Genomic DNA, 22,781 nt, shown 5'->3' with positions numbered 1-22,781 from the left:
TGTGTGTTGTATTTAGTTAAATTACAAAAAACATCGATAATAACCATACATCTGAATTTGGTATAATCAATCTAGAATTGTCACTGTTTTTTTTTATTAAAGTAGGTATAAATTAACATAAACATCTAATTTTGATGTATTTTGGACATTTTAACAATACATAGTACAGAGACAATGGATGCTATCACGTCGTGCCGTTGGTATTTCAACCATTTCATGCATTTCAAATTATCTACATTACAAATGATTTATGATTACGTTATTTAAACCATGAACAAATATTCGACATTTAAAATTATATATTTGTTTGTTTCCTTATTCTTTAGCAAAAGTTACAATATCGTTCTGTTGTATTGTTCCGTTTTCATGTGTATTCAGTGGTTGTTTGTTTTCCGTATCGTTTTTTATCAATAAACAATGATATAATTGGGACATTCTATAATCCTGTAATAATCAAGAATTTGCTACATAACCAAATGAAGATATTTTCTGGCATATATTTATCCATTACTTGATCCTTTTTCACAATTCAGGGGACGTCAGAAACTATAACAGATATTTGAGGCTGTTCAAGGGACAGACAGAAAGTTACCGACACATTCGGGTAGTGTTCGTAGGCTGCGAAGGTGTAGGTAAAACTACTCTGTGTCGACGTCTCCAGAACAAATATGTCGACATCACATCAAGACAACCAACTTTGGGAGCCGACATTCATCCTGTTTGGTTCACTATCAACATGGCGGACAAAACATGGCAACATAGCTCAGATCATACGCCAACTAAAACCATTGAGAAACGTATGGCAGCAATGATGCCTCTTCATGATGATGATGGTGAGTGTGAAGGGAATATTGTTAACGGAAGATAAAAAGAGCTTTATAGTAAATGATATTCTACTATATTTACACTTACTAGGCTTGTTCACTATACGCAAATACTAACTGATTTTGTTTATCATAACTGCATGGTAACATTGAACTTTGAACTTGCGTATGAAAATGTTCTATGCAACGTAAAATGTCTACTTTTAAAAAGAAACACATAGGGATTGAATGTATTTTTGTAATTTTCATAGCGGCTATGAATAGCAGTATTAAGCTATCTACATATCCCGTGGAGCGCGTCAGATAGCTTCTGCTTTGGAGTGAGACCTTCTGACAGAGGTCAGTTATAAACATATCCTCTTGTGTTTGTTCTTTTAGAATTTAATCATGTGTATTATAAAACATGCACCGCTAGTAATCCACATGTTGACAGCTACGCGTCACCACAAATACATTGTATCCATCGAACACAAGTAAAGTTGTTCCATCTATCGATGGCGATGGATCTAAGTGTAGATTATATAACCATATGGCTCCCAAGAATGTAATATCGTCAAGTGAGATGACAATCTCAAACGCATCGAGCTACTTGAACACTGGTGTTTTGACAACTTCGGCAAACTCCAGTGTGTAAGCGTGCGTCATTTTCGCCTCGCTTCACAATAACGCTGAGTTCACACATGTGGCCGAGTACAAATACTTAATGTTATTACTCTATGTATTAACTTTTAGCAAAACGCGCCCCATAGAATATACATTGTATTCTTAAAAGAATTGCTCCATAGTTAACATAAAAGCGAAATCCAATCCCTATGTGTACCCAATTACACTGTATACATACCAATAAAACCGGGGCATGTGTTGATTTTGTACGACTTCTTCTTGACGTGTAATTATTCAAAAATATCATCAGGTACATGTAATACCTTGTGGTCGGGGTGTTACTTCCACTGTAAAAGTATCACATTTAACCAACACTTGGTTACTATGTTTTGACTGTAATTAAATATCGTGATTCTGTTATACAATGTGATCCCCTTTTTTAGTAATCAGTTTCAGTATTTTGTTGTAAATGATATCTGATCATAATCTCACAACGATGTCTATTTTTTTAAACCCACTCTTATATATATTAACATTTTGCCACAGGGACTCCCATTACTCTAATGATAATCGTGATCTGCATGATGAGCTAATAAATGCAGTCTAGACTAGGACTAATAATATATTTATAAATTGATGTGTTTACTGACACCATATTAGTCCGCGCGGGAAAATTGACATTGTAGTTGAATGGACCAGTGTGGTTATAAAACTATAAACAAAATCTTTTAAAAAGGACCTCTTTCACGAACAATGGAAATTTGCCCACGAACCAATTTTATTAAAACTAAATGTTACATGTAGCAACATTAAAGCAAACCCTTGAAATACGCTTAAAAAATTCAAAAGGTCCCAGGGGCCTGTGCTGTGGCCAAATTAATGTTGTCCAGTATAGGTGTATGACAGGGTTCCCTTTTTGATCCAAAAAGTTATCAAAATAATGTTTTATGTCATAAAACTGTATTATTTTCTGAAGAGTATAAATACTTACATATTATGATCACAAATATGTAGGCAAAATAGGACAAATAAAATTTTGGCTAAATTTTAAAGATCGAAAATATCGAAATTTTGGGTATTATTTTCGGCCATGTCAATTATTAACAATGGTGATTCACCCACTTCCAGTTTGAGTGCACCAAAAATATTTTCTAAACAGTTGGCTCATTACCTGAAGTAAATATTGTGCAAATTTAGAAAAATTGTGGACCGGTAAATTTGTCGTTTAAAGGTCTTAATGAGGCAAGGTCTATTTTTAGCAGTATTACACCGTGGTTGCACCACGGCCCTTTTCAATCATAAAATTGAGAAAACAAAGAAACTAATTTCTTAATCTTATTTAATACTCATTAGTTACATTAAATTTAAATTAATATATGATTTTATAACCTATATATTGTAGAATAATCAAAATATTGAATCACAATAACAAAGTATTTCGGAATATTTAGGGCATTATCATTCACTTTTCAAGCTAGATGATGATTGCAACTGCATTCTCAGAAATATTATTTTTTTTACAGCTGAAAGGCATATAAAGTAACATAATAACAAAATCTAGAAAAAAAATGGGTGGGAGTAGATTATTATGTAAGAGAATTAAGTTTTTACCAATTTTCACACATCCCGTATATTAGTGCATATATGTATAATGTTGTTGTTTTTCAAAATATTGTGCTTTCAAAGTGTTGGCAATGGCATCAAATCACACCATTACAAGTTTTTGTTTAAAAAAACATAGACAAATTGATATATGATTTTTTTTTCGTTCAAAAATGTATTAATTTTACTATATAAGTATTTCTTATCAGTTTAATATTTAGATTGTTCAGAACATATTGTGTATCAATCAACTGAAGTTTGATTTTGAGTTTTTTTTTTTAATTTTCTTTAGAATTTTCATGAATTCCATAAAAGTTAACTAAGAATTTTTTTTTTCAGTTAAAAAATAACAGCATCTTTTATGGTTAATGAAACAGTCAAACGTTTTTGAGGTCCACAGTTTAATTTTTCATAATTAGCTTTGTGTATCGTAAACACATCATACTATCAATCAAAATGGCATAAGGTTTATCATTTCAGGTAAAAAAAATGATTTTATAAGAAATTTGGTTATCACAACATGAATTATACATGTCATGGGGATCCAAATAAATAAATTTATACGTGACACAAAGCTAAGTAACATTAAGTATATGCAATACACTTCATTTAAATGATTTCCAGTTTGATCAGACACTCTCAATTCCTGTTTGACGGTTTCTCCATTATCTCTGTACAATTAATATCATATCCGCCAATTAAGATTTTTAGAGATGTTTTTGTCCATACGGATTACTTTACAATTACTTATAAAACTCATATAATTCTAAACTCAAAGTCAGTTTATATAGTATTGAATAAAACGGTTTTATCGCCACACACTCTTTACCACGGGGATATACACCATGTTCATGTACTGTGATCGAAGCCTTTCTTTTGTGTCTATTACTCAGTAAAGCTGTTTAATTTTCTAATTATATAATAATACTAACATGGAATTCAAATATGATTATTGACAATAAAGATAAATCAAGTTTTGATGATCTACTTACAGGTAATGTCTATTTTCATTATTAAAACTGCTACATTCAGTTAGTTATTTTGCAAGATTAAAGAAGTATTTGCCATTAATGTATCTAAATCTGAAATGATACATCAATGAGTTTCCCGAAAAAAAATAAACTTAAAATCTAAAACGATATGTTAAAGTGATGAGATTTACATTTTTTAGCATGAATCAACATAAATGTTAATCAGAAGTGTTAGCCCTGCAAATAATTGAACTACTGTAGGTTTGTAACATGACCCGTGTAACCTGGTAACTCTTCCCTCTCAAACCACACAGTTACAGAATCCCATTTTAATCACTCTCTTCACTGTAAATATGCTCTATAATTACAAAATAAATCATTAGAACAGGACATATTAGTGAAGCTACTTCAAATGCAAAACAGCTTATTGTGGTCATAAAACACCCAAATGTTTTGTAATTTTGATTATGTAAAACTTAATTTTTCTACAAAGTATCACTAAATAAATCAATTTGAAATCATATCAAGCGTTACAGATGAGTATTGGATTATACATTAATGTTGACACCGTTAGATTCGTGATAAATGATCCAAAATAAGCATATTCTTAACATTATGTAACGTTACTAAAAATAGACCATACTATATTATAACCTTTAAACGACAAATTTACCGGTCCACAATTTTTCTGAAATTTTCATAATATTTACTTCAGGTAATGAGCCAACTTTTTAGAAAATATTTTTGGTGCACTCAAACTGGAAGTGGGTGAATCACCATTGTTAATAATTGACATGGCCGAAAATAACACCCAAAATTTCGATATTTTCTGTCTTTAAAATGTAGCCAAAATTTTATTTGTCCCATTTTGCCTACATATTTGTGATCATTATATGTAATTATTTATACTCTTCAGAAAATAATACAGTTTTATGACATAAAACATTATTTTTATACCATTTTGGATCAAAAAGGGAACCCTGTCATACACCTCTACTGGGCAACATTAATTTGGCCATAGCACAGGCCCCTGGGACCTTTTGAATTTTTTTAACGTATTTCAAGGGTTTGCATTTATATTGCTACATATTACATTTAATTTCAATAAAATTGGTTCGTGGGCAAAATTCCATTGTTCGTGAAAGAGGTCCTTTCTTGAAAATTGAAAGTAAACTGAAAAGCATCGGAAACACATTGAAAATTTGTGGTATTTTCAAATTTGTATAGGGACTATATTTTATCACTTTGAACAGTCGTATCTACATTATGTTTTACTAGAACTAGAAAGTAAAATGTAAATATAACAATAAAAGGATTGTTAGATTGCATTTATTGGAGATAACAATCCTTTAATTGTTAAATAAAGATAATAGAATTTTGACCTGGATAATCATGGATTTCCCCGAGGGTTGTGATTTCGACGTCACACCCCCAATGCAGTGAATGAATATTTTCTCCCTCAATTTAAGATCATTGGACATTTCATCTTGATTGACTTCCGTTCTGTAACAATATTACAAAAAGCATAAATTTCAATGACGGCATTCATCGCACGGTCGCTACAAATACATTCTTACGCAATAAACAATAGGCATAAACGATTTATTTAAAATCATTTGAATACTAAATTAATATATGAAATATAGAAATAGATCACATTAAAATTCAAATCACTTAGAAGTATACCTCTATGAAAGAAAAATGCTATTTTGTCGGTTGTGTTTTCGCGGGAAATGACACGGTATATCATGACGTCATTTATTGATATCATGTACACTCATTCATAATCACAGTCAGAGTCGTAGATGACACAAGACCTAGATTACCAGCAGTGCGACTATGCAAATTAATGTTAAGTTCCGCATTTGATGATAGATCCATACAACACAGATTTCGTGAAATCATGAAGAGTAGAGCGTAAAGCATTTGTTGTTGTGATTTTCCACTCGTGACAGCTGAATAATGTCGCGCCAGCAAGCATTAGAGGTAGGTTTACCAAGAGTTGTACCGGCGACGATGTCAGTTTCAGTTACCGATTTAATAGTGTTACTGGTAGCTTAATTAGATAAAATCGCCGACCTGTTTTTTGTCTTTAAATGTCATATAAATGCCAGTAGTTGTTCAGTGACTGTTGGTTTATATGTCAAGTGATGTGAATTGCCCGAGTGTCGGTACGTTATTTTCCTTCAATTTTTGACATACATGCTTTCTCACACTGGTGTTTGTCAGTCGCCTAGTTTCGGAACATTGTCATTCGCACTGGTAGTCTTTTGAAGCTGAGGGGACAAAAAACATTACATTGCCTATAGAGCTGACCAACTGGACTGCGTAGAAACCACTGTACGTTTGGATTTCGCATTCCGTAAAGGAGAAGGATGGTCATTGCTGTAGTAGAGATTGATGTATCTGTCGTGTTGTATTCAACCAAAAAGTCTCCAACAAAGTCAAAATACCCATCTGGTAGCCCTTTAATTAGTTCATGTTTGGCTGCACTGACAATATACCCAATGTCAAACACTTGTTATTTGAACATTAAGTACGTACCAATAGGGCACAATGCTTGACTCATTCATTTTAACAAATCGAGGCTTTGGGATTGTGGGTATTATGCCATTTTGTTTGTCGGGGGCGTTTATAGTATTGCACAGAAACAGGAGGAAGCGGGTCTGACAAAGGTTTTTACTCCAGTGTCAAACATTTGTACTTTGAACATTAAGCACGTCCCAATACGGCAGAAAGTTCCATTTATCTTGCCCTCTTTGCCATAATCACCACTGTGTCTCCTACTTCAATCATCTTCTGGTTGAAATCGTTTGTTTGCAAATAGCAGACGACGAATAGTAAACAGAAAAAATAGTTTCGGCTCTACGTCCGGTTCAAAAGGTTACCAAGTGCAATTTGTCATACCCTAGGGATTGACAGAAAAAATCTCTCATGCGTAGAAATATTGACAAAACCGTGAACGGTGAGAGAATGTGTGTCTATCACTTTTGTCATATTATGTTGTTCCAGAAATACTGTTACATGAATCAGAACCAGATAAAAAGCGACGTCGAAAACACGCCAAAGAAGTAGACGCCATCCGTAAACATGCTTCCATGGAGACCACTTCTGACAAAGCCTACCTGTCTCTGTGGGATATGGGGGGACATGAAGCTTTTCAATCATCTCATACAATTTTTATCTCGTCTCACGGCGTGTATCTCCTGGTCTTCAGACTCACACATTTCCTCAAGGACAATCAGGAAACTGGTAAAAATTGCCTTCTCATTAAGTGAATGAATTCTAAACACCCTTCACTTGCATTACTAAATGGTATATTGAAATATCTCTATGATGCATTTAAAATACAATTGCATGTACTTTGTATATCTTAAGAATTATTACAGTATTAGTACTGTTATGTATGACACTAAATACATGTAGTTATGAGATAAGGGAGATAACTCCTATAGCTTTTTTTATCAATACATCCTATGAAGGTCATATCATTGATTTAGGTTATAGAACTTTCTAGAATATAATCATGTATAAACAAATATGTTTGTAAACATGTTGATTTTAAGTAGATATCTAGAATGATCTATTTCCAGAAAGTTATGTGTGTTTACTTGTTTACTGTTTTTAGTTAGATATTTCTAGAAGTAGGAGGTTCTCCAATATTCTTGAATTACGGTTTAGCTATATATACTCCAGCTGTCCAAGGCTAATCAGAACTGTAATGAGACCTGTAATAAGACATATCAAGAATTGTACAGCGCCATATAAGATTCTATTGGGAGAGCTTTGTGACTTTATCTGTGGATTATTACAACACTTTGTGTGGATTTATTCATATTGCCTGGAACTTTACAAATCATCTGTGGACATTCAATTTCCTTGTGGATTTGTGATTATTGTTAATTTGAAACCTGGAAGGATCAAGGATTATACCAGGACATTCGCATACAGATAAGTAACACTTTAAATCATCGTACTACTCTTGTACCACCACCAATTACTTTAGACATTGTAAACCATCTCTGTATAATATTGTACATATAATTAAACTGTGTTTTGAATTTAGCTGCTGGTTTCTCCTTTCTGTTATTCGTTAATGTAACAGAATTGGGGGCTCGTCCGGGATCGATATTTAATTTGTGAAATCTAACTTTGAAAAATTAGTTTAGAAATTGTCAAAATTTGTGTACAAACTTTGAGTTTACATTTGAAACCAACAGCTAGATAAATATGACTACTATGCAGGTAGAACAGTTTGTTAAAGCGCCATCCCTGGAAGTTCTTTTGCAAGTTAGTAAGAAGGATTTACTGTTATTGGGTAAACATTTAGGCCTTACTATCAAAACTAATTTGAGGAAAGCTGAAATTCGGAATGTAATTATAAGATATTTTGTTGACAATGGCAAATTTGACTCTAGTGCATTAGATAGTATAGAGGAAACGATCAGTTCAGAAATTCAAATTAGACAAATGGAACTTGAACATGAAATGAAAATGAAACAAATTGAAAAAGAAATGAGAGAAAGAGAAATAGAAAAGGAGTTAAGAGAAAAAGAAATTGAAAGAAAATTAAAAGAAAAAGAGATCGAGAGAGATCAGATGTTAGAAATAGAGAAGCAGAAAATTCAAGCTGAAACAGAACTTAGAATTAAAGAATTAGAGCTAGCTTCTCAAGACGGTTCAAGTAATCCAACTTTTAGGGGTTTACCAGGAAACAGAGGTTTTGATGTCAGTAGAAACATTAGGTTAGTTCCTCCTTTTCAAGAGAAAGAAGTTGACAAGTATTTTCTACATTTTGAGAAAATAGCTGACAGTATGAAATGGCCTGAAGATAAGCTTACAATGCTTCTCCAGAGTGTCCTGATTGGTAAAGCTAGAGACATTTATTCTTCTTTATCTGTAGATGAGATTTCAAATTACCAAGTAGTCAAGAAAGCTATTTTGAAAGCTTATGAGTTAGTTCCTGAGGCTTACCGCCAGAAATTTCGAAACTCGAGAAAGAGAGATGAACAAACTCATGTAGAATTTGCCAGAGAAAAAGAACAATTATTTAATAGGTGGTGTGATTCTAAAGAAATTTATGAGGATTTCGGTAAATTGAGGCAATTATTGTTGATAGAGGAGTTTTAAACGTTGTGTCCACACAAACATAAAAACTCATTTAGATGAGAGAAAAGTTGAAACACTTAGTGAAGCAGCTACAATGGCTGATGATTACGCTCTCACCCACAAAGGCTCATTTGTTAAAAACAGTTCTCAAGACAAAAACAGTACCACAGGTACTAGTAAATTTGGTCAGCCTAGGAACCCAACCTTTAGTGGCCCTTCTAACGACAAACCTAAATTAGGTGATAAGACTAAGTCTGATTCTAAAACAGATCATAGGGCAGGTGTGGGGTCTCCTTCTGGTCCTGTTTGTAATTACTGCAAGAAAGTAGGGCATATTATGTCTGAATGTTATTCTCTCCAGCGTAAGGAGCAAAAGCGTAAACAGTCAGTTCCTTCTGTGTTAGCTATGTCAAAGCCTAGTCAGAAACTTAGTGATATTGTGGAAGATTCTAAAGTGTCTGTTGAGATTAAGAGCTCAGAGTCTGATAGTGTCTTGGAGAAGTACTCTCCCTTCATTTCTGAAGGTTTTGTTTCACTTACTAGTGATATCACCAACTTGAAACCTGTGAAGATTTTGAGAGATACTGGGGCTTCTCATTCTTTAATATTAGATGGCGTAGTGCCTTTGTCTGAGGAGACCTCATGTGGTAGTAGTGTTTTGCTTCAAGGTGTAGAGTTAGGTTTTGTTAATGTGCCTCTCCATTGTGTTTATTTAAAGTCAGACTTAGTAACTGGGCCTGTCACCATTGGTGTTAGACCGGAACTTCCCATAGAGGGCGTGTCGCTCATTTTAGGCAATGACTTGGCTGGAGAGAAAGTTAGGGTAGATCCCTTAGTGTCCAGTATCCCTGATAAAACAGATGATGCTGAGACTATTCAACAGGAATTTCCTGGTATTTTCCCTTCTTGTGCTGTAACTCATTCAATGAGTAAGAAGGTTTCTGATGTTGCAGTAGTTGAGGATCATTATAGTCCAGGGTTAGGTGACACTTTCTTGGCTCATGATATAGAGGATATCGGGGGCAAGTGTGATCTTTTGAGAAATCCTGTAGACTTTGATAGTGATGGAGTTGTTCCTAACAAGGGTACTTCTTTGTCTGACATGATGAGCAAATCATCTTTGTCTAGAGAGGAGCTTATAGTAGAAACAGGAAAAAGATCCTGAAATCTCCTTACTGTGTAATCGGGCTTTGAGTGAGGAAGAGGCGGAGAAAGTCCCGGTTTGTTACTTCCGTAGGTCAGGTGTGTTGATGCGCAAGTGGCGCCCCCCTGATGTGTCTCCCGAGGAAGACTGGAAAGTTGTCAATCAAATAGTTGTCCCACCGAGGTATAGGCAAGATATTCTGAGTTTTGTCTCATGACGTACCTATGGCAGGGCATTTAGGTGTGACCAAGACTTATAACAGGATCTTAGATCACTTCTTTTGGCCCCAGTTGAAACGGGATGTGACTGATTTTTGTAGGTCTTGTCATACTTGCCAGGTGGTAGGGAAACCTAATCAGAAAATCCCTGTTGCACCTTTGCACCCCATTCAAGCATTTGAGGAACCATTTAGTAGAGTCATTATAGACTGTGTAGGTCCTCTACCCAAAACTAAGTCTGGGAATGAGTATCGTTTAACTATTATGTGTGCTTCCACACGCTTTCCTGAAGCCATTCCACTCAGAAATATTAAGGCCCCTAACATAGTCAAGGCTTTGGTTAAATTCTTTACATTGGTTGGTCTTCCAAAAGCTGTCCAGTCGGACCATGGTTCAAATTTCACGTCTGGTATTTTTCAACAAGTCATGTACCAGCTCCAGGTCAATCAGTATAAGTCTAGTGCTTATCATCCAGAGTCTCAGGGTGCTTTAGAACGTTTTCATCAGACATTGAAGAATATGATGAGATCTTATTGTTTTGAAAACAAAAGAGATTGGGACGAAGGCATACACATGTTGTTGTTTGGCGTTAGAGAATCTGTACAAGAATCTCTTGGTTTCAGTCCATTTGAACTTGTGTTTGGACATACTGTACGTGGTCCTTTGAAAATTTTGAAAGACAAAATTTTGGACGAAGATTCTAAAGTGAATCTCTTAGAGTATGTGTCTAACTTTAAGCAAAGGTTGACAAGGGCATGTGAACTGGCAAAAGAAAATTTGGCCGTTACTCAAACCAAAATGAAAACATGGTATGATAAAGATGCCCGTGCAAGAAGTTTTGATCCAGGTGACAAAATTTTGGCTCTATTACCAATACCGGGTCAGCCTTTGCAAGCTAGATATTTTGGACCTTATATTGTTGAGAAAAAGGTTGATGATGTTAACTACATTGTACAAACTCCAGGGAGGCGCAAGAAAACTCAATTATGTCATGTTAATATGCTTAAGAAATATGTAGATAGAGAAGAGAGCAAGACCTCTCAACCTATTGCTACTTTGGCCTCTGTACCATCACAAAGTGAAAGTACAGCTGATATTTGTAAATTAGACTTAGATGGTGGTGTACAAGATGTAGGTTTAGACTGTGGTGTTAAGTTACGGAATTCAGATGTACTCGCGAACTTGGACAAGAAACTGTGTCATCTATCAGAAAAGGAACGCAATGAACTGAAAGATTTGATACTTGAGTTTAAACATTTGTTTCCGGATACACCAGGCAAAACAGATGCTATCTATCATGACGTGGATGTAGGCGATGCGCCACCTGTCAAGCAACATCCTTACCGTGTCAATCCTTTGAAAGAAGAACACTTAAAGAAAGAAATTCAATACATGTTGGACAATGATATTATTGAACCAAGCAAAAGTGAATGGAGCTCTCCATGTGTTCTGGTACCAAAGCCAGACAAGACATACCGGTTCTGTACTGACTTCAGAAAAGTAAACTCTGTCAGTAAAACAGACTCTTATCCAATTCCAAGGATTGACTCGTGTATTGACAAAGTTGGCAAAGCCAAGTACGTAAGCAAGTTTGACCTGTTGAAAGGGTATTGGCAGGTGCCATTAACAGAAAGAGCTAAAGAAGTGTCGGCATTTGTAACCTCACAAGGTTTGTACCAGTACAAAGTTATGCCGTTTGGTATGAAGAATGCCCCGGCAACATTTCAACGTCTTCTTAACAGCGTGATATCAGACCTGGAAGGCTGTGGTGGATACATCGATGACGTCATCAACTACCACGACACGTGGGAAGACCATCTACGCGGGATTCGTGAATTCTTCGAAAGACTCACTACCATGAAATTGACTGTAAACTTATTGAAATGTGAATTTTGTCATGCAACTGTTGAATTTTTAGGCCATGTTGTAGGACAGGGGCAGGTTAAACCTGTTCAGGCCAAAGTAGAATCAATTATAGATTTTCCATCTCCTGGAAGCAAGAGAGAGCTGATGAGATTTCTTGGTATGGCTGGATACTACAGAAAATTTTGTCAAAATTTCTCTGTTATAGCAGCTCCACTTACTGCTTTGTTAAAGAAAAATGTCAAATTTGTTTTGTCAGACGAATGTAAGTCTGCATTTGAGAAATTGAAAGCCATACTATCAAACTCACCAGTTCTGACTGCTCCAGATTTTAATAAACAGTTTAAACTGTTTGTTGACGCCAGTGATGTAGGTGTTGGTGCTGTTTTGATGCAAGAAGGTACTGAACAAATTGACCATCCAATTTGTTATTTCTCGAAAAAGTTTGACAAACACCAGAGAAATTATTCCACCATTGAGAAAGAATGTTTAGCGTTGATTTTGGCCTTGAACCAATTTGATGTGTATCTCTGCACTACAGTTGTGCCTGTGTTGGTCTTTACCGACCACAACCCTTTGACATTCATTGGGAAAATGACAAAGACCAAAGAATTCTCAGGTGGAGTTTGACTTTGCAAGAATACAATCTTGACATCAAACATATCAAAGGGAAAGACAATATTCTAGCAGATGCTTTATCAAGGATTTAAATATGACTTAATATTTGAAGAAAGTTTCCTTTTCAAGAAAACTTTCTTTTCTTTAAGGAGGGGTGTGTTATGTATGACACTAAATACATGTAGTTATGAGATAAGGGAGATAACTCCTATAGCTTTTTTTATCAATACATCCTATGAAGGTCATATCATTGATTTAGGTTATAGAACTTTCTAGAATATAATCATGTATAAACAAATATGTTTGTAAACATGTTGATTTTAAGTAGATATCTAGAATGATTTATTTCCAGAAGATATGTGTGTTTTAACTTGTTTACTGTTTTTAGTTAGATATTTCTAGAAGTAGGAGGTTCTCCAATATTCTTGAATTACGGTTTAGCTATATATACTCCAGCTGTCCAAGGCTAATCAGAACTGTAATGAGACCTGTAATAAGACATATCAAGAATTGTACAGCGCCATATAAGATTCTATTGGGAGAGCTATTGTGACTTTATCTGTGGATTATTACAACACTTTGTGTGGATTTATTCATATTGCCTGGAACTTTACAAATCATCTGTGGACATTCAATTTCCTTGTGGATTTGTGATTATTGTTAATTTGAAACCTGGAAGGATCAAGGATTATACCAGGACATTCGCATACAGATAAGTAACACTTTAAATCATCGTACTACTCTTGTACCACCACCAATTACTTTAGACATTGTAAACCATCTCTGTATAATATTGTACATATAATTAAACTGTGTTTTGAATTTAGCTGCTGGTTTTCCTTTCTGTTATTCGTTAATGTAACAGAATAATGTACAGCAGATAATTGTAAAATACTGTGTTTATAGTAAAACATGAAATTTCGCATGCACATAAATAAGATTATTCTAAAATATATTAAACTACCGGCAAAAAGCTATCCTCTTTGTAAAATTTCAAAATTGGGTCTTCTTAACAAACATTGCCTTAAAACTTTCGTATTGTACAAACCTTGCACATTTTAAAGCTAATGTTAAAAATTTCACAGAAACTGTACACGACCCAAATTTCTTTGCATATGGAAAGTACCACTTATTGCCTGATCAAAATACTGCTACTTTTTTGTTAAAAAGGCCGAAATGGCCTGAAATATTTTGTGTTTACTTTCATTAAAACTACCTGCACTAACAGGCCAGAATATGCCATCCTTTGTTAGATATTCTACATTGTTTATCCTTAAATCAATTAAGTACATCGTTAACGTTATACCTGAGTTATCAATTTAATATTTTGAACTGAGAATCTTGTTTGAAATGATATTTGAAAAAAAGAAAAAGAAAACGGTAAATAAGATCGAAACGAAAACGAAACATTACTCATCTCATCTCACCCTGTTACGGTTTTGTCCGCAATCTTGCTCTGCATTAAAAATACTCCCAGGATATTTTCTGACTAAGTGTAAATTAGTTTCAAAATTAAAATTTCGGGACAACAGTTTTTGGGTGTCTTGAATAAAGCAGTGCTGGTAACAACATGATTGGCTGAAATTTAGAAAATGTCAGATGGAAGTGAAAATTGGTAACAAGAGGATATGATGTATGCTTATTATAATGTATCACTTTAAAAAACGATAAGTTGCTTTGGCAACGAAATGGAGGCCCCTGTTTGATTGAAATTTAGATATTGTAAAATTTTAGTGAAAATTGATATATATGGGTTATGAAGTATACTGAATAACATGAGAACACTTCCGTATGACTGATTTCCATGATAACAAAATGGGTGACTTTGATTGCGTGAAATTAAGATATTTTTAACTAAAATGAAAATCGGTACCTATTGGTTATGAGGTATGCCGAATAATATAGTAACATTTTTGTAATTCGGTGTTGCCATGGTAACGGAACATAGGCCCATAGTTTCAGTACAATTATAGTGAAAGGAAATGTTTGTTCCCGCATTTAAAATAATGCCTCTGTGGGTTTATATTGCATACAATATTGTTACACAAATATCTACATAAGTGGGAAGGATATTATTAAATTATATTTTTTGAGTTTGAGTTGCTATAGAAATACATTTTTTTATATCATCCGAAATGTACCATATATTTTAGTTCTAAATATATATGTTTGACATTTTTCAGATCGACTGAAGAAATGGATTCGTCTTATTGGTACATTTTCTTCAGGTGAACTAAATGCTCCTAAGTTCAAGACCCATGCTCCTCCGATCATATTTGTCGGCACGTTTCTCGATGAATTAAAGAAATCGTCAAAGGTACAGTATATAGTATTGCCACTGCACATTGTCTACTGCGGCGAATGTTTGCTTCTTCTTGTAACCTCAGAATAGTTGTGATGCCATATCTTTAAATCTAGAAACATTTATCGATTGTTAGTCGGTGTATGTTCTCAGTCCGGATTCACACTATACACATATATATATATATAGGTTTTAATTTGAATTATACGTTTAATTTCCAATATTTACTTACTTCTTACATAATATATATAGTAAGAATGTATATAAATAAGGAAATAATACGAAGACGCTTTATTACCTCGCTTAATCAAAAGATCTTTGCGGAAACAATTGGTGAATTTGTAGGACTCCTTTAATATATGGACATGATTTCTTCCTTATATTTTAATTTACCAGCAAGCGTACATTATAATGTTTAAATACTAAACCAAACACACATAATGATGATCAATTATGTATGATTGTAAGAAGTACAAATGTATAGCATGTGCTATAACATACGACATGAGACACTCAAACAAATAATTCCATCATTATAATATATTTATTTATTTATTTATTTCCATTTTTCGTAAAAAATGTTGCAGGACTACAACAAAGACATAGAGACAATACTAAACAGTATAACAGAATTTCCAGAGCTTTCAGATTTTCATTGTGCCAAATTCTGCACGGTTGACAATAGCCTTGGTGATGCAGCTGAATTTGATAAACTTCGGAATCTCATAACAGTGACAGCCGTGCACCAAGATCAATGGGAGAGGCAACTACCAACTAAATGGTTAAAACTAGAGCTGGACTTACTCAAGGCAATGGAAAAGGGCACGAAGGTACTCCAATTGGCAGAGGTCATAGAAATGAACAAATCGTCGATTGCCGCATTAGCAGATGAAGATGAAATCAAACTCGCATTGGAGTGAGTAGGCATTTACATTAAACTTTGTATACAAGGATATGCAACGAAATGTATTTTAAATGAAGCAGTATCATTTAGGAGAGAACGAAATAGCAATTCATAAATATGGCCAATATTCATACATTTAATTCCTTACATTTGATTTTGTGTTATAAGCCATTTATTTTATAATCCATTAACGTTTTGTCGGTATAGACAGTTTTTGATAAGAAATTATATTTTTTTAGATAAAGATATATCTTTGATTTAAGTTATCTTAATGTAAGTGCTGGTAACATTATCGTTTATGTTTAGATACCTGCACTGCACAAGGTCTGTGATTTATTTTCGAGAGTTTGACACAGTGGTTACGGACCCACAATGGCTTGCAGATTTTATAAACATTTTCGTCACGGATAATAGATTCTTACCTACAGACGACCTCCCGCTGTTCCGAAAATTGAAGTTGTACAAGTCAAGTGGAGAGCTGACTGAAGAGGTTATTGACGGTCTCCTCGAAAGAAAAGAAAACGAAGCTTTTCGTCCATACAGATCAGCACTCTTTGCAATAATGGAAAAATTTGGCTTGATAGTTCAAATTTCGAAAACAGTATCACAGTTCACGGAGACCTATATAGTTCCTAGCAAACTCAGAGTGCTACAAGACGTCAGCGATATCACAAGTAGGGTCACAAGTATACAGCAGCTAAACAATCATATCTCCAAAACATTGTGCTTTGTATTCAATGCATACATGTCTAATGAATTGTTCCAGCGAATCTTGGCTAGCGTAATGAAGATGTACAAGCTGACGTCACTGCCAAAACCAAGTGGGAGAGAAGCAACAACCGGAAGTGGGACAACATCAGACCATAAAGATTGTCTCTATAACGGCTTTGTCTGCTTCGAAGTCGATGACCACTACAGAATGGTTCTGTCCATGCATGCAGAACGATCCACCATTGCTATGACGGCCTTCAGTACCTCAGCAGACGGTCTTCCGGATGACTCTGGAAAACTCTTACGACAATCCATCGAGCAAATTATCCTGAACACATTGCTAATGACCAATCAAGAACACTTTCAATTCACGCACAAACTACATTGCAGCTTTTACCTGACTCCTTACGATACTCCGGTACACCTATACAGAGTCATCAACTCAGAAAGCGGCGTACCATGCAAAGGAGGGGAATGCCAAGGACAACATCGTTTGTCTAAGACAGACGCCATTTACTGGGGAATTGAGGTATAAGTTATGGTTCATTTAAATGTAATTGATTTCTTTATTAACTTTAAGTGGAAGTATGTGAAAAATTTGAAATTAACACGTTAATTGTCTAAAACGGATAGCAATACATATTGACTGACTATGGATCATTGTGATGAATACGTTGCTTCGTATGGCTATTTAAGCTAGATGTCACATAAACCAATGCGTTTTTAACAACATTTTTTCTACTTTTATATACAGATGTATATGTTTGCTTTTATATTTGCTAAGTATTTTATTTTATATTGGTAATGTTTTCTACGAGTAATCTTTTTAAATATGTCTCTTTCTATTTGGAAGGGTTCTGGAGATGCGCGATACGGTTTTGATATATCGAGTAAGTATATGTCTAAAGTAAAAAAAAAAAATTAGCATTTTACTGTTTTGAGTTTGAAAAATAATAACAAAAAAAGATAAGAAAGACACATTCATTTTCTAATGATCATTGAAGACATTGTTTACACTTTTTTAATACACCAGAGTTATTATGCGAGTTTTGCATCGATAATAGTACAAACGTATATGACTCAACATACAACATACACATTAAATAAGTTTATTCCAATTTATTTTAAAAACAGGGGATGGCGCCATTACGTCTTACCGCAGGCCAACTCCACGAGAACTTGGGCGTCTGTCCCGTCTGGTCGAGGCATCTAGATGCGAGATGCTATTTGTGGGCCTTGGTCTGCCTTACCCAGAAATTGAACAAACTAAATGGGAGTCAACCAGCCTGGCAGGAATCACAATCATCACCAAGATGTTTCTAAAATGGACAAATACCTACCCAAATCAGACATTCCAGCACATTGCTAAGGCTATGGAAATGGTCGACATGGGAACTGATCGTATGGACGAAGTTTTAGAATTAGACGAAGATTCAGAAAACCAAGGTCAGTGACATACTCTAGAGATTACATTGAATATATTGTTACACGTTATAGCTGCTGTACATAACTATAATTTATTCAATGTAAACGCTGTTGTATCAGCCAATCAGAAGCTACCTTGAGAAGATATACAATGTATTAAAATGTTTTTACTAATGAAAATGCATATGACAAGCAGGATTAAATAGAAACGCAATAAAATATTTATTGCCATCGATTAAACCAATTATTTATTATATAGAACCATGCAGCGAGACACGGCTGCCCTAGATGTGGAATATCCGTATGCCTGTCCATTTATTTGTTCGGTAAAATTATGGTAAAAGTAGAAGTTTGTTTCCGCATTTAAAAGAATGTCGCATGTGGGTTGATGTTGCATACAATATTGCTATAGAAATATATTAAATTCCGATAACGTCATATTGTTAACAGGTTATACGATGTGTCTGCACATCTTGACACGACAACAATTATTTGTGTTCTGCTACTTTCTGATTTAATTGATGAGCTATTGTGAGTATGTGAGTGAGTAGCTGGTGGTTGAGTGAGTGTGTGAGTGAGTGGTTGAGTGAATGAGAGGTTGAGTGGTTGAGTGAGTGAGTGAGTGAGTGAGTGAGTGAGTGAGTGAGTGGTTGAGTGAGAGGGTGAGTTTAGCTGCCGTTATTGTGAAGGTGACACTGTATTCATAATATTGACTATTCGTATTCACAGGTAACAAAATTACAAATTAGTGACAGACATTAAAATAAACGACATCATATAAGAATACGTTTGAAACTGTTTTATGAAATTCAATTAAAGTTTAATTAAAGTTTAATCTTTTACTAGCAGCATATACACTTGTTGAGTTTACTTTTACATTAAAACCATGTCATAAGTGTTATATTCGTTTTTAAATTTACACAGGAGGCATAGTCCCCATTGATGTCGGAAGAAGAGTTCCCTCTGACCAAGAGATCATGAAAATTGCCGACAATATTGGAAATGCATATTTCAACCTTTTCCTGGAACTTGGGTTGTCTCCTCCCACTATAGAACAGCAAGAGGTGAGGTTTCCAAACAACATCCAGTCGAGATTGTTGGCTCTCATCCGGTGTTGGATAGACAAGTTCCAAACCAGGGCCACTATCGGTAGGCTGCTGACAGCGATGAAATATTGTCAAATGGATTGGCATATACGACAGCGCAGATCTGGTCACCGCGGCCGGGGAATTCTGGTACAGCAAGTGAAAGCTAGGACAGATGGGTTTGGTCATATCAACGTATTATGTCGGTAGTAGTTACCGCTGGGATAGAAACACAAAACGAAAGCACTTAAAGATTCCCCTCCCCGCTCAGATGGAGAGGCTCAGTGATAGAACATTTCATTAGAACATTTCGTACTTTGCCAATCAAAATGTAAATAATTAATACAGTTGGGTTAATTCTTATCATGTTATTTGAATGAAATCGACTATTTGTCATTTTTTATTCAAACTGATTAAATGCAATTACTTTTTTTGTTTTCACAGCCGAGTTGAAAGTGAGATTTCAGTCATTGCAAATAAATGTATAAAACATGTGTCCATACGCATTATTTGCATTGCTTTATATCATATTTGTAAAACATATGTAACACAATCATTGTAATAATGCTAAACACGTCACTGATATTTTTGTAATCATATTAATGTGAACAGTCGGGCAAGGATGGCTAAAGTCGGTAAAAATGGCGTTATGTATCCAGTATAAATTTCATATGAAATAGAAAAATAAATTCTCTCGTCAAAATCTGTCTTCATACGAAGAAATCAATTTAAAGTATAGGAATCCTAAATCGTCCTCCCGGCTGACAATGTCAATGGTTACATTTCCATGCAGCCTCGCTTTCAATGAATTCAACTTTTCTTTATTTCAATGGTCAGAACTGGGAAACGTAAGCAGAACTTGACCGTCGTGTTAATATGTGAGAACTTTTGGAAGGCCAATGAACGCATTTAGACTGGTTTTCTTTGCCCGACTATTCACTTTAAGATGTGAGCATTACGTAAATAGGAATAACAAATCCACACGTATTTAGCCATCGAAGATGACGGTACGAGATACTGCCTTCCTTATATGTCAAAATTTTTCTGTTATTAAATAGATAAGTGTATATTTCCCTAACGACGCCCGACATTCTGAATGGGGTCAAGTACTTAGTGACCTTATAGATATATGGAAGAAATGAAGGCTACTTTTTCTAATTTAAACGGCGGTCAATGAAATTTTGAAAACTAATCCTGTAATATCTTTGTGTTTGCATATTTAGATTTAAAATAAAAAAAAAAACAGTACGAAACCTGATTTTCCCTTGTACAATTGCTGGTAAATAACAATAGTCAGAGCGATGTGTTAGTTTTATAGTATTTTTTATGTTTATATATATTTATCCATAGTAGAAAGCTACTCATTTTTAAACACCATAGGTACAATGCACGACTGAAAACGCAACTGAGAAGACTGTTTGCAAACATTACTACTACGAATTTAATCCATGGAGAAGAGTATGAACTGTAGATAATGTCAAATGATTGATTGCAAGGCTTATCGTAAGTAAAAGATCCGCGTCACCTTTAACGTTTGAGTCTGTGCTACGGGACTGGTAAGATAAATCTGTCTCTATGGATACTTTATTCGTGGTCCTTTTAATGTTTTTGTTTAGTTTATTTCAGTCTATTTCAAATAATCCATTGGATAACTTGTGTCATATTGTTATTAAAGATATGAATACATTTTCTGTAAGATTAGTTACATTGGAAACTGGTGATATTGAAGTCCTATGGAGAATGGAAAATCTTCCAGATTTTAGTGTGTTTCAAGAGAAAGGTAATGCGTTTTGTGTTAACGGGAATCGTACATCTTTTAATTTATTTATTAATTCAATTTTTCCTATTTCATATCGAGTGGGGTCCACTTAATCTTATTTTTCATTTAAATTTCTGATTTGATATCCGACACACAATCACACGCATTTGAACATGTATTGTACATAGCGTATATGTCATTTGATCATAAATTGGGTTGCGCTTTTAATGAAGATGTTTAGTTTAAGATGTTTACTTTTTGAAACAAATTTAATAGAAGGTTTTTAAATTATCAATTGTTTTTGATTGTATGTACCAAATACTGTATATCGCGTTAAATTCGCGGCATCAATATTTCGTGGTTTCATATACTGGACTAATTTCTATATTTGTTCTTACGTATAAATTATAGTTGAAAATTAAGGCTGTTTGTTTTGTTAATCAAACAAAACCGTGATTCGTTATTTTATTTTAACTCTATTACATATTGTGTATATAGTTAACATTCATTACGATATAAAACCTATTTTTTATCTGTATGAAAGAAAGCACAAATACAAGGACAATTGAGATTTATTGTATGCCTACACTCATTGTAAAGTATGTTTGCTTATTTATGTTGTTGATAGTTTAGCATCGCATTATATCTTTTTCAAACTAAATCCTTTCTGTACAATATACATTTGAACCCATAAGGCCCACTACCTTTCCGAAATGGTTTTTCATTTTCAAAATATGAATGTAAAACGAGATTGATAATTTTTGATTGGTGTTGTAACCCCACCTTAGGTCATCAATTTTAGTTTTCTGTTGTTATTATTGTCTTATAAGAAACTTTTGTTTTTGTTTTATTTCTTAAGGTAGTGGGCCTTTGATAAACAAATTATAAAATATCAAACATTCCCAGTTTCGATCGTTAAGAGCGTTAAGCATCCGTTTACGGCTTCTAGTCACTGTTGTCCTACAAATCATCCTATTATATCCTGACATGCTAGGCATAAAATAACTGAGACAAGTTGATAAGAATTCGAAACACCCCTAATGATTGTCCATGTTGTTTTTTAATAAGGCGCCAGAGAGAGCCAGATAATGTAATCATACAATAAAGAACAACCGAATAGTTTGTATGCAAACATATTATATTTTTTTACAAATGTTTACATTACATTTATTAGTGCTTATTTTCAATTTAGTTGCTCAATTTTGATGATTTGTGTTTTTGATTTAATCATTAGTTTTTTTTTATTATAATTTATATATATGCTGACTTTGATTAAGAAGCTAGAATTAGATTACATATACGTGTACTTTTATCATACCATAGCTAGATTATCGCAGATGTATTTGTATGAGAAATATTAGGCTATTCAAAGGTAAAAAGGAGCTTAATATCTTAATCAAGGAGATTTATTTCATTTAAAACTATCATTTAAAGGTTTTACGCAATGACAAATACCTGTGTATAAATATACAAATTCATTTTGTACTTTTTTGTATAATGTCTAAACTACTTTGGCCTAAAGAGTCAAATATTTGAATTGTCGTGCGTGACCATTTCACAGAGGGTAAATGGAGATATTTACTCTTTGCCATGAATATAAAAAGGTTCAGTGCATACTTTATCTACATCCAAGTTTACTTTTG

At 34.2% G+C, this 22,781-nt stretch overlaps 1 protein-coding gene across 2 annotated transcripts; it reads left to right on the top strand.

Moving 5' to 3' along the window:
• Window positions 1-593: 593 nt before the first annotated feature.
• On the top strand, window positions 594-22,509 carry LOC138312328 (uncharacterized). 2 transcript variants are annotated; one of them, XM_069253248.1, is made up of 9 exons: window positions 705-833; window positions 1,076-1,163; window positions 7,013-7,252; window positions 15,136-15,269; window positions 15,842-16,170; window positions 16,465-17,398; window positions 17,723-17,759; window positions 18,004-18,315; window positions 19,219-22,509. In XM_069253248.1, the coding sequence occupies exons 3-9, from the start codon at window positions 7,099-7,101 to the stop codon at window positions 19,587-19,589; spliced, it is 2,271 nt and encodes a 756-aa protein (XP_069109349.1). In that variant the 5' UTR covers window positions 705-833; window positions 1,076-1,163; window positions 7,013-7,098; the 3' UTR covers window positions 19,590-22,509. The 2 variants fall into 2 exon arrangements, with proteins under 2 accessions (XP_069109348.1, XP_069109349.1); XM_069253247.1 differs by lacking the exon at window positions 1,076-1,163 and having other exon boundaries at window positions 594-833.
• Window positions 22,510-22,781: the final 272 nt, after the last annotated feature.

This window comes from Argopecten irradians, unplaced genomic scaffold, assembly GCF_041381155.1.
Source record: "Argopecten irradians isolate NY unplaced genomic scaffold, Ai_NY scaffold_0275, whole genome shotgun sequence".
NCBI lineage: Eukaryota > Metazoa > Mollusca > Bivalvia > Pectinida > Pectinidae > Argopecten > Argopecten irradians.
Note: the sequence above shows the minus strand (reverse complement) of the source record. Positions and strands in the feature narration are given on the sequence as shown.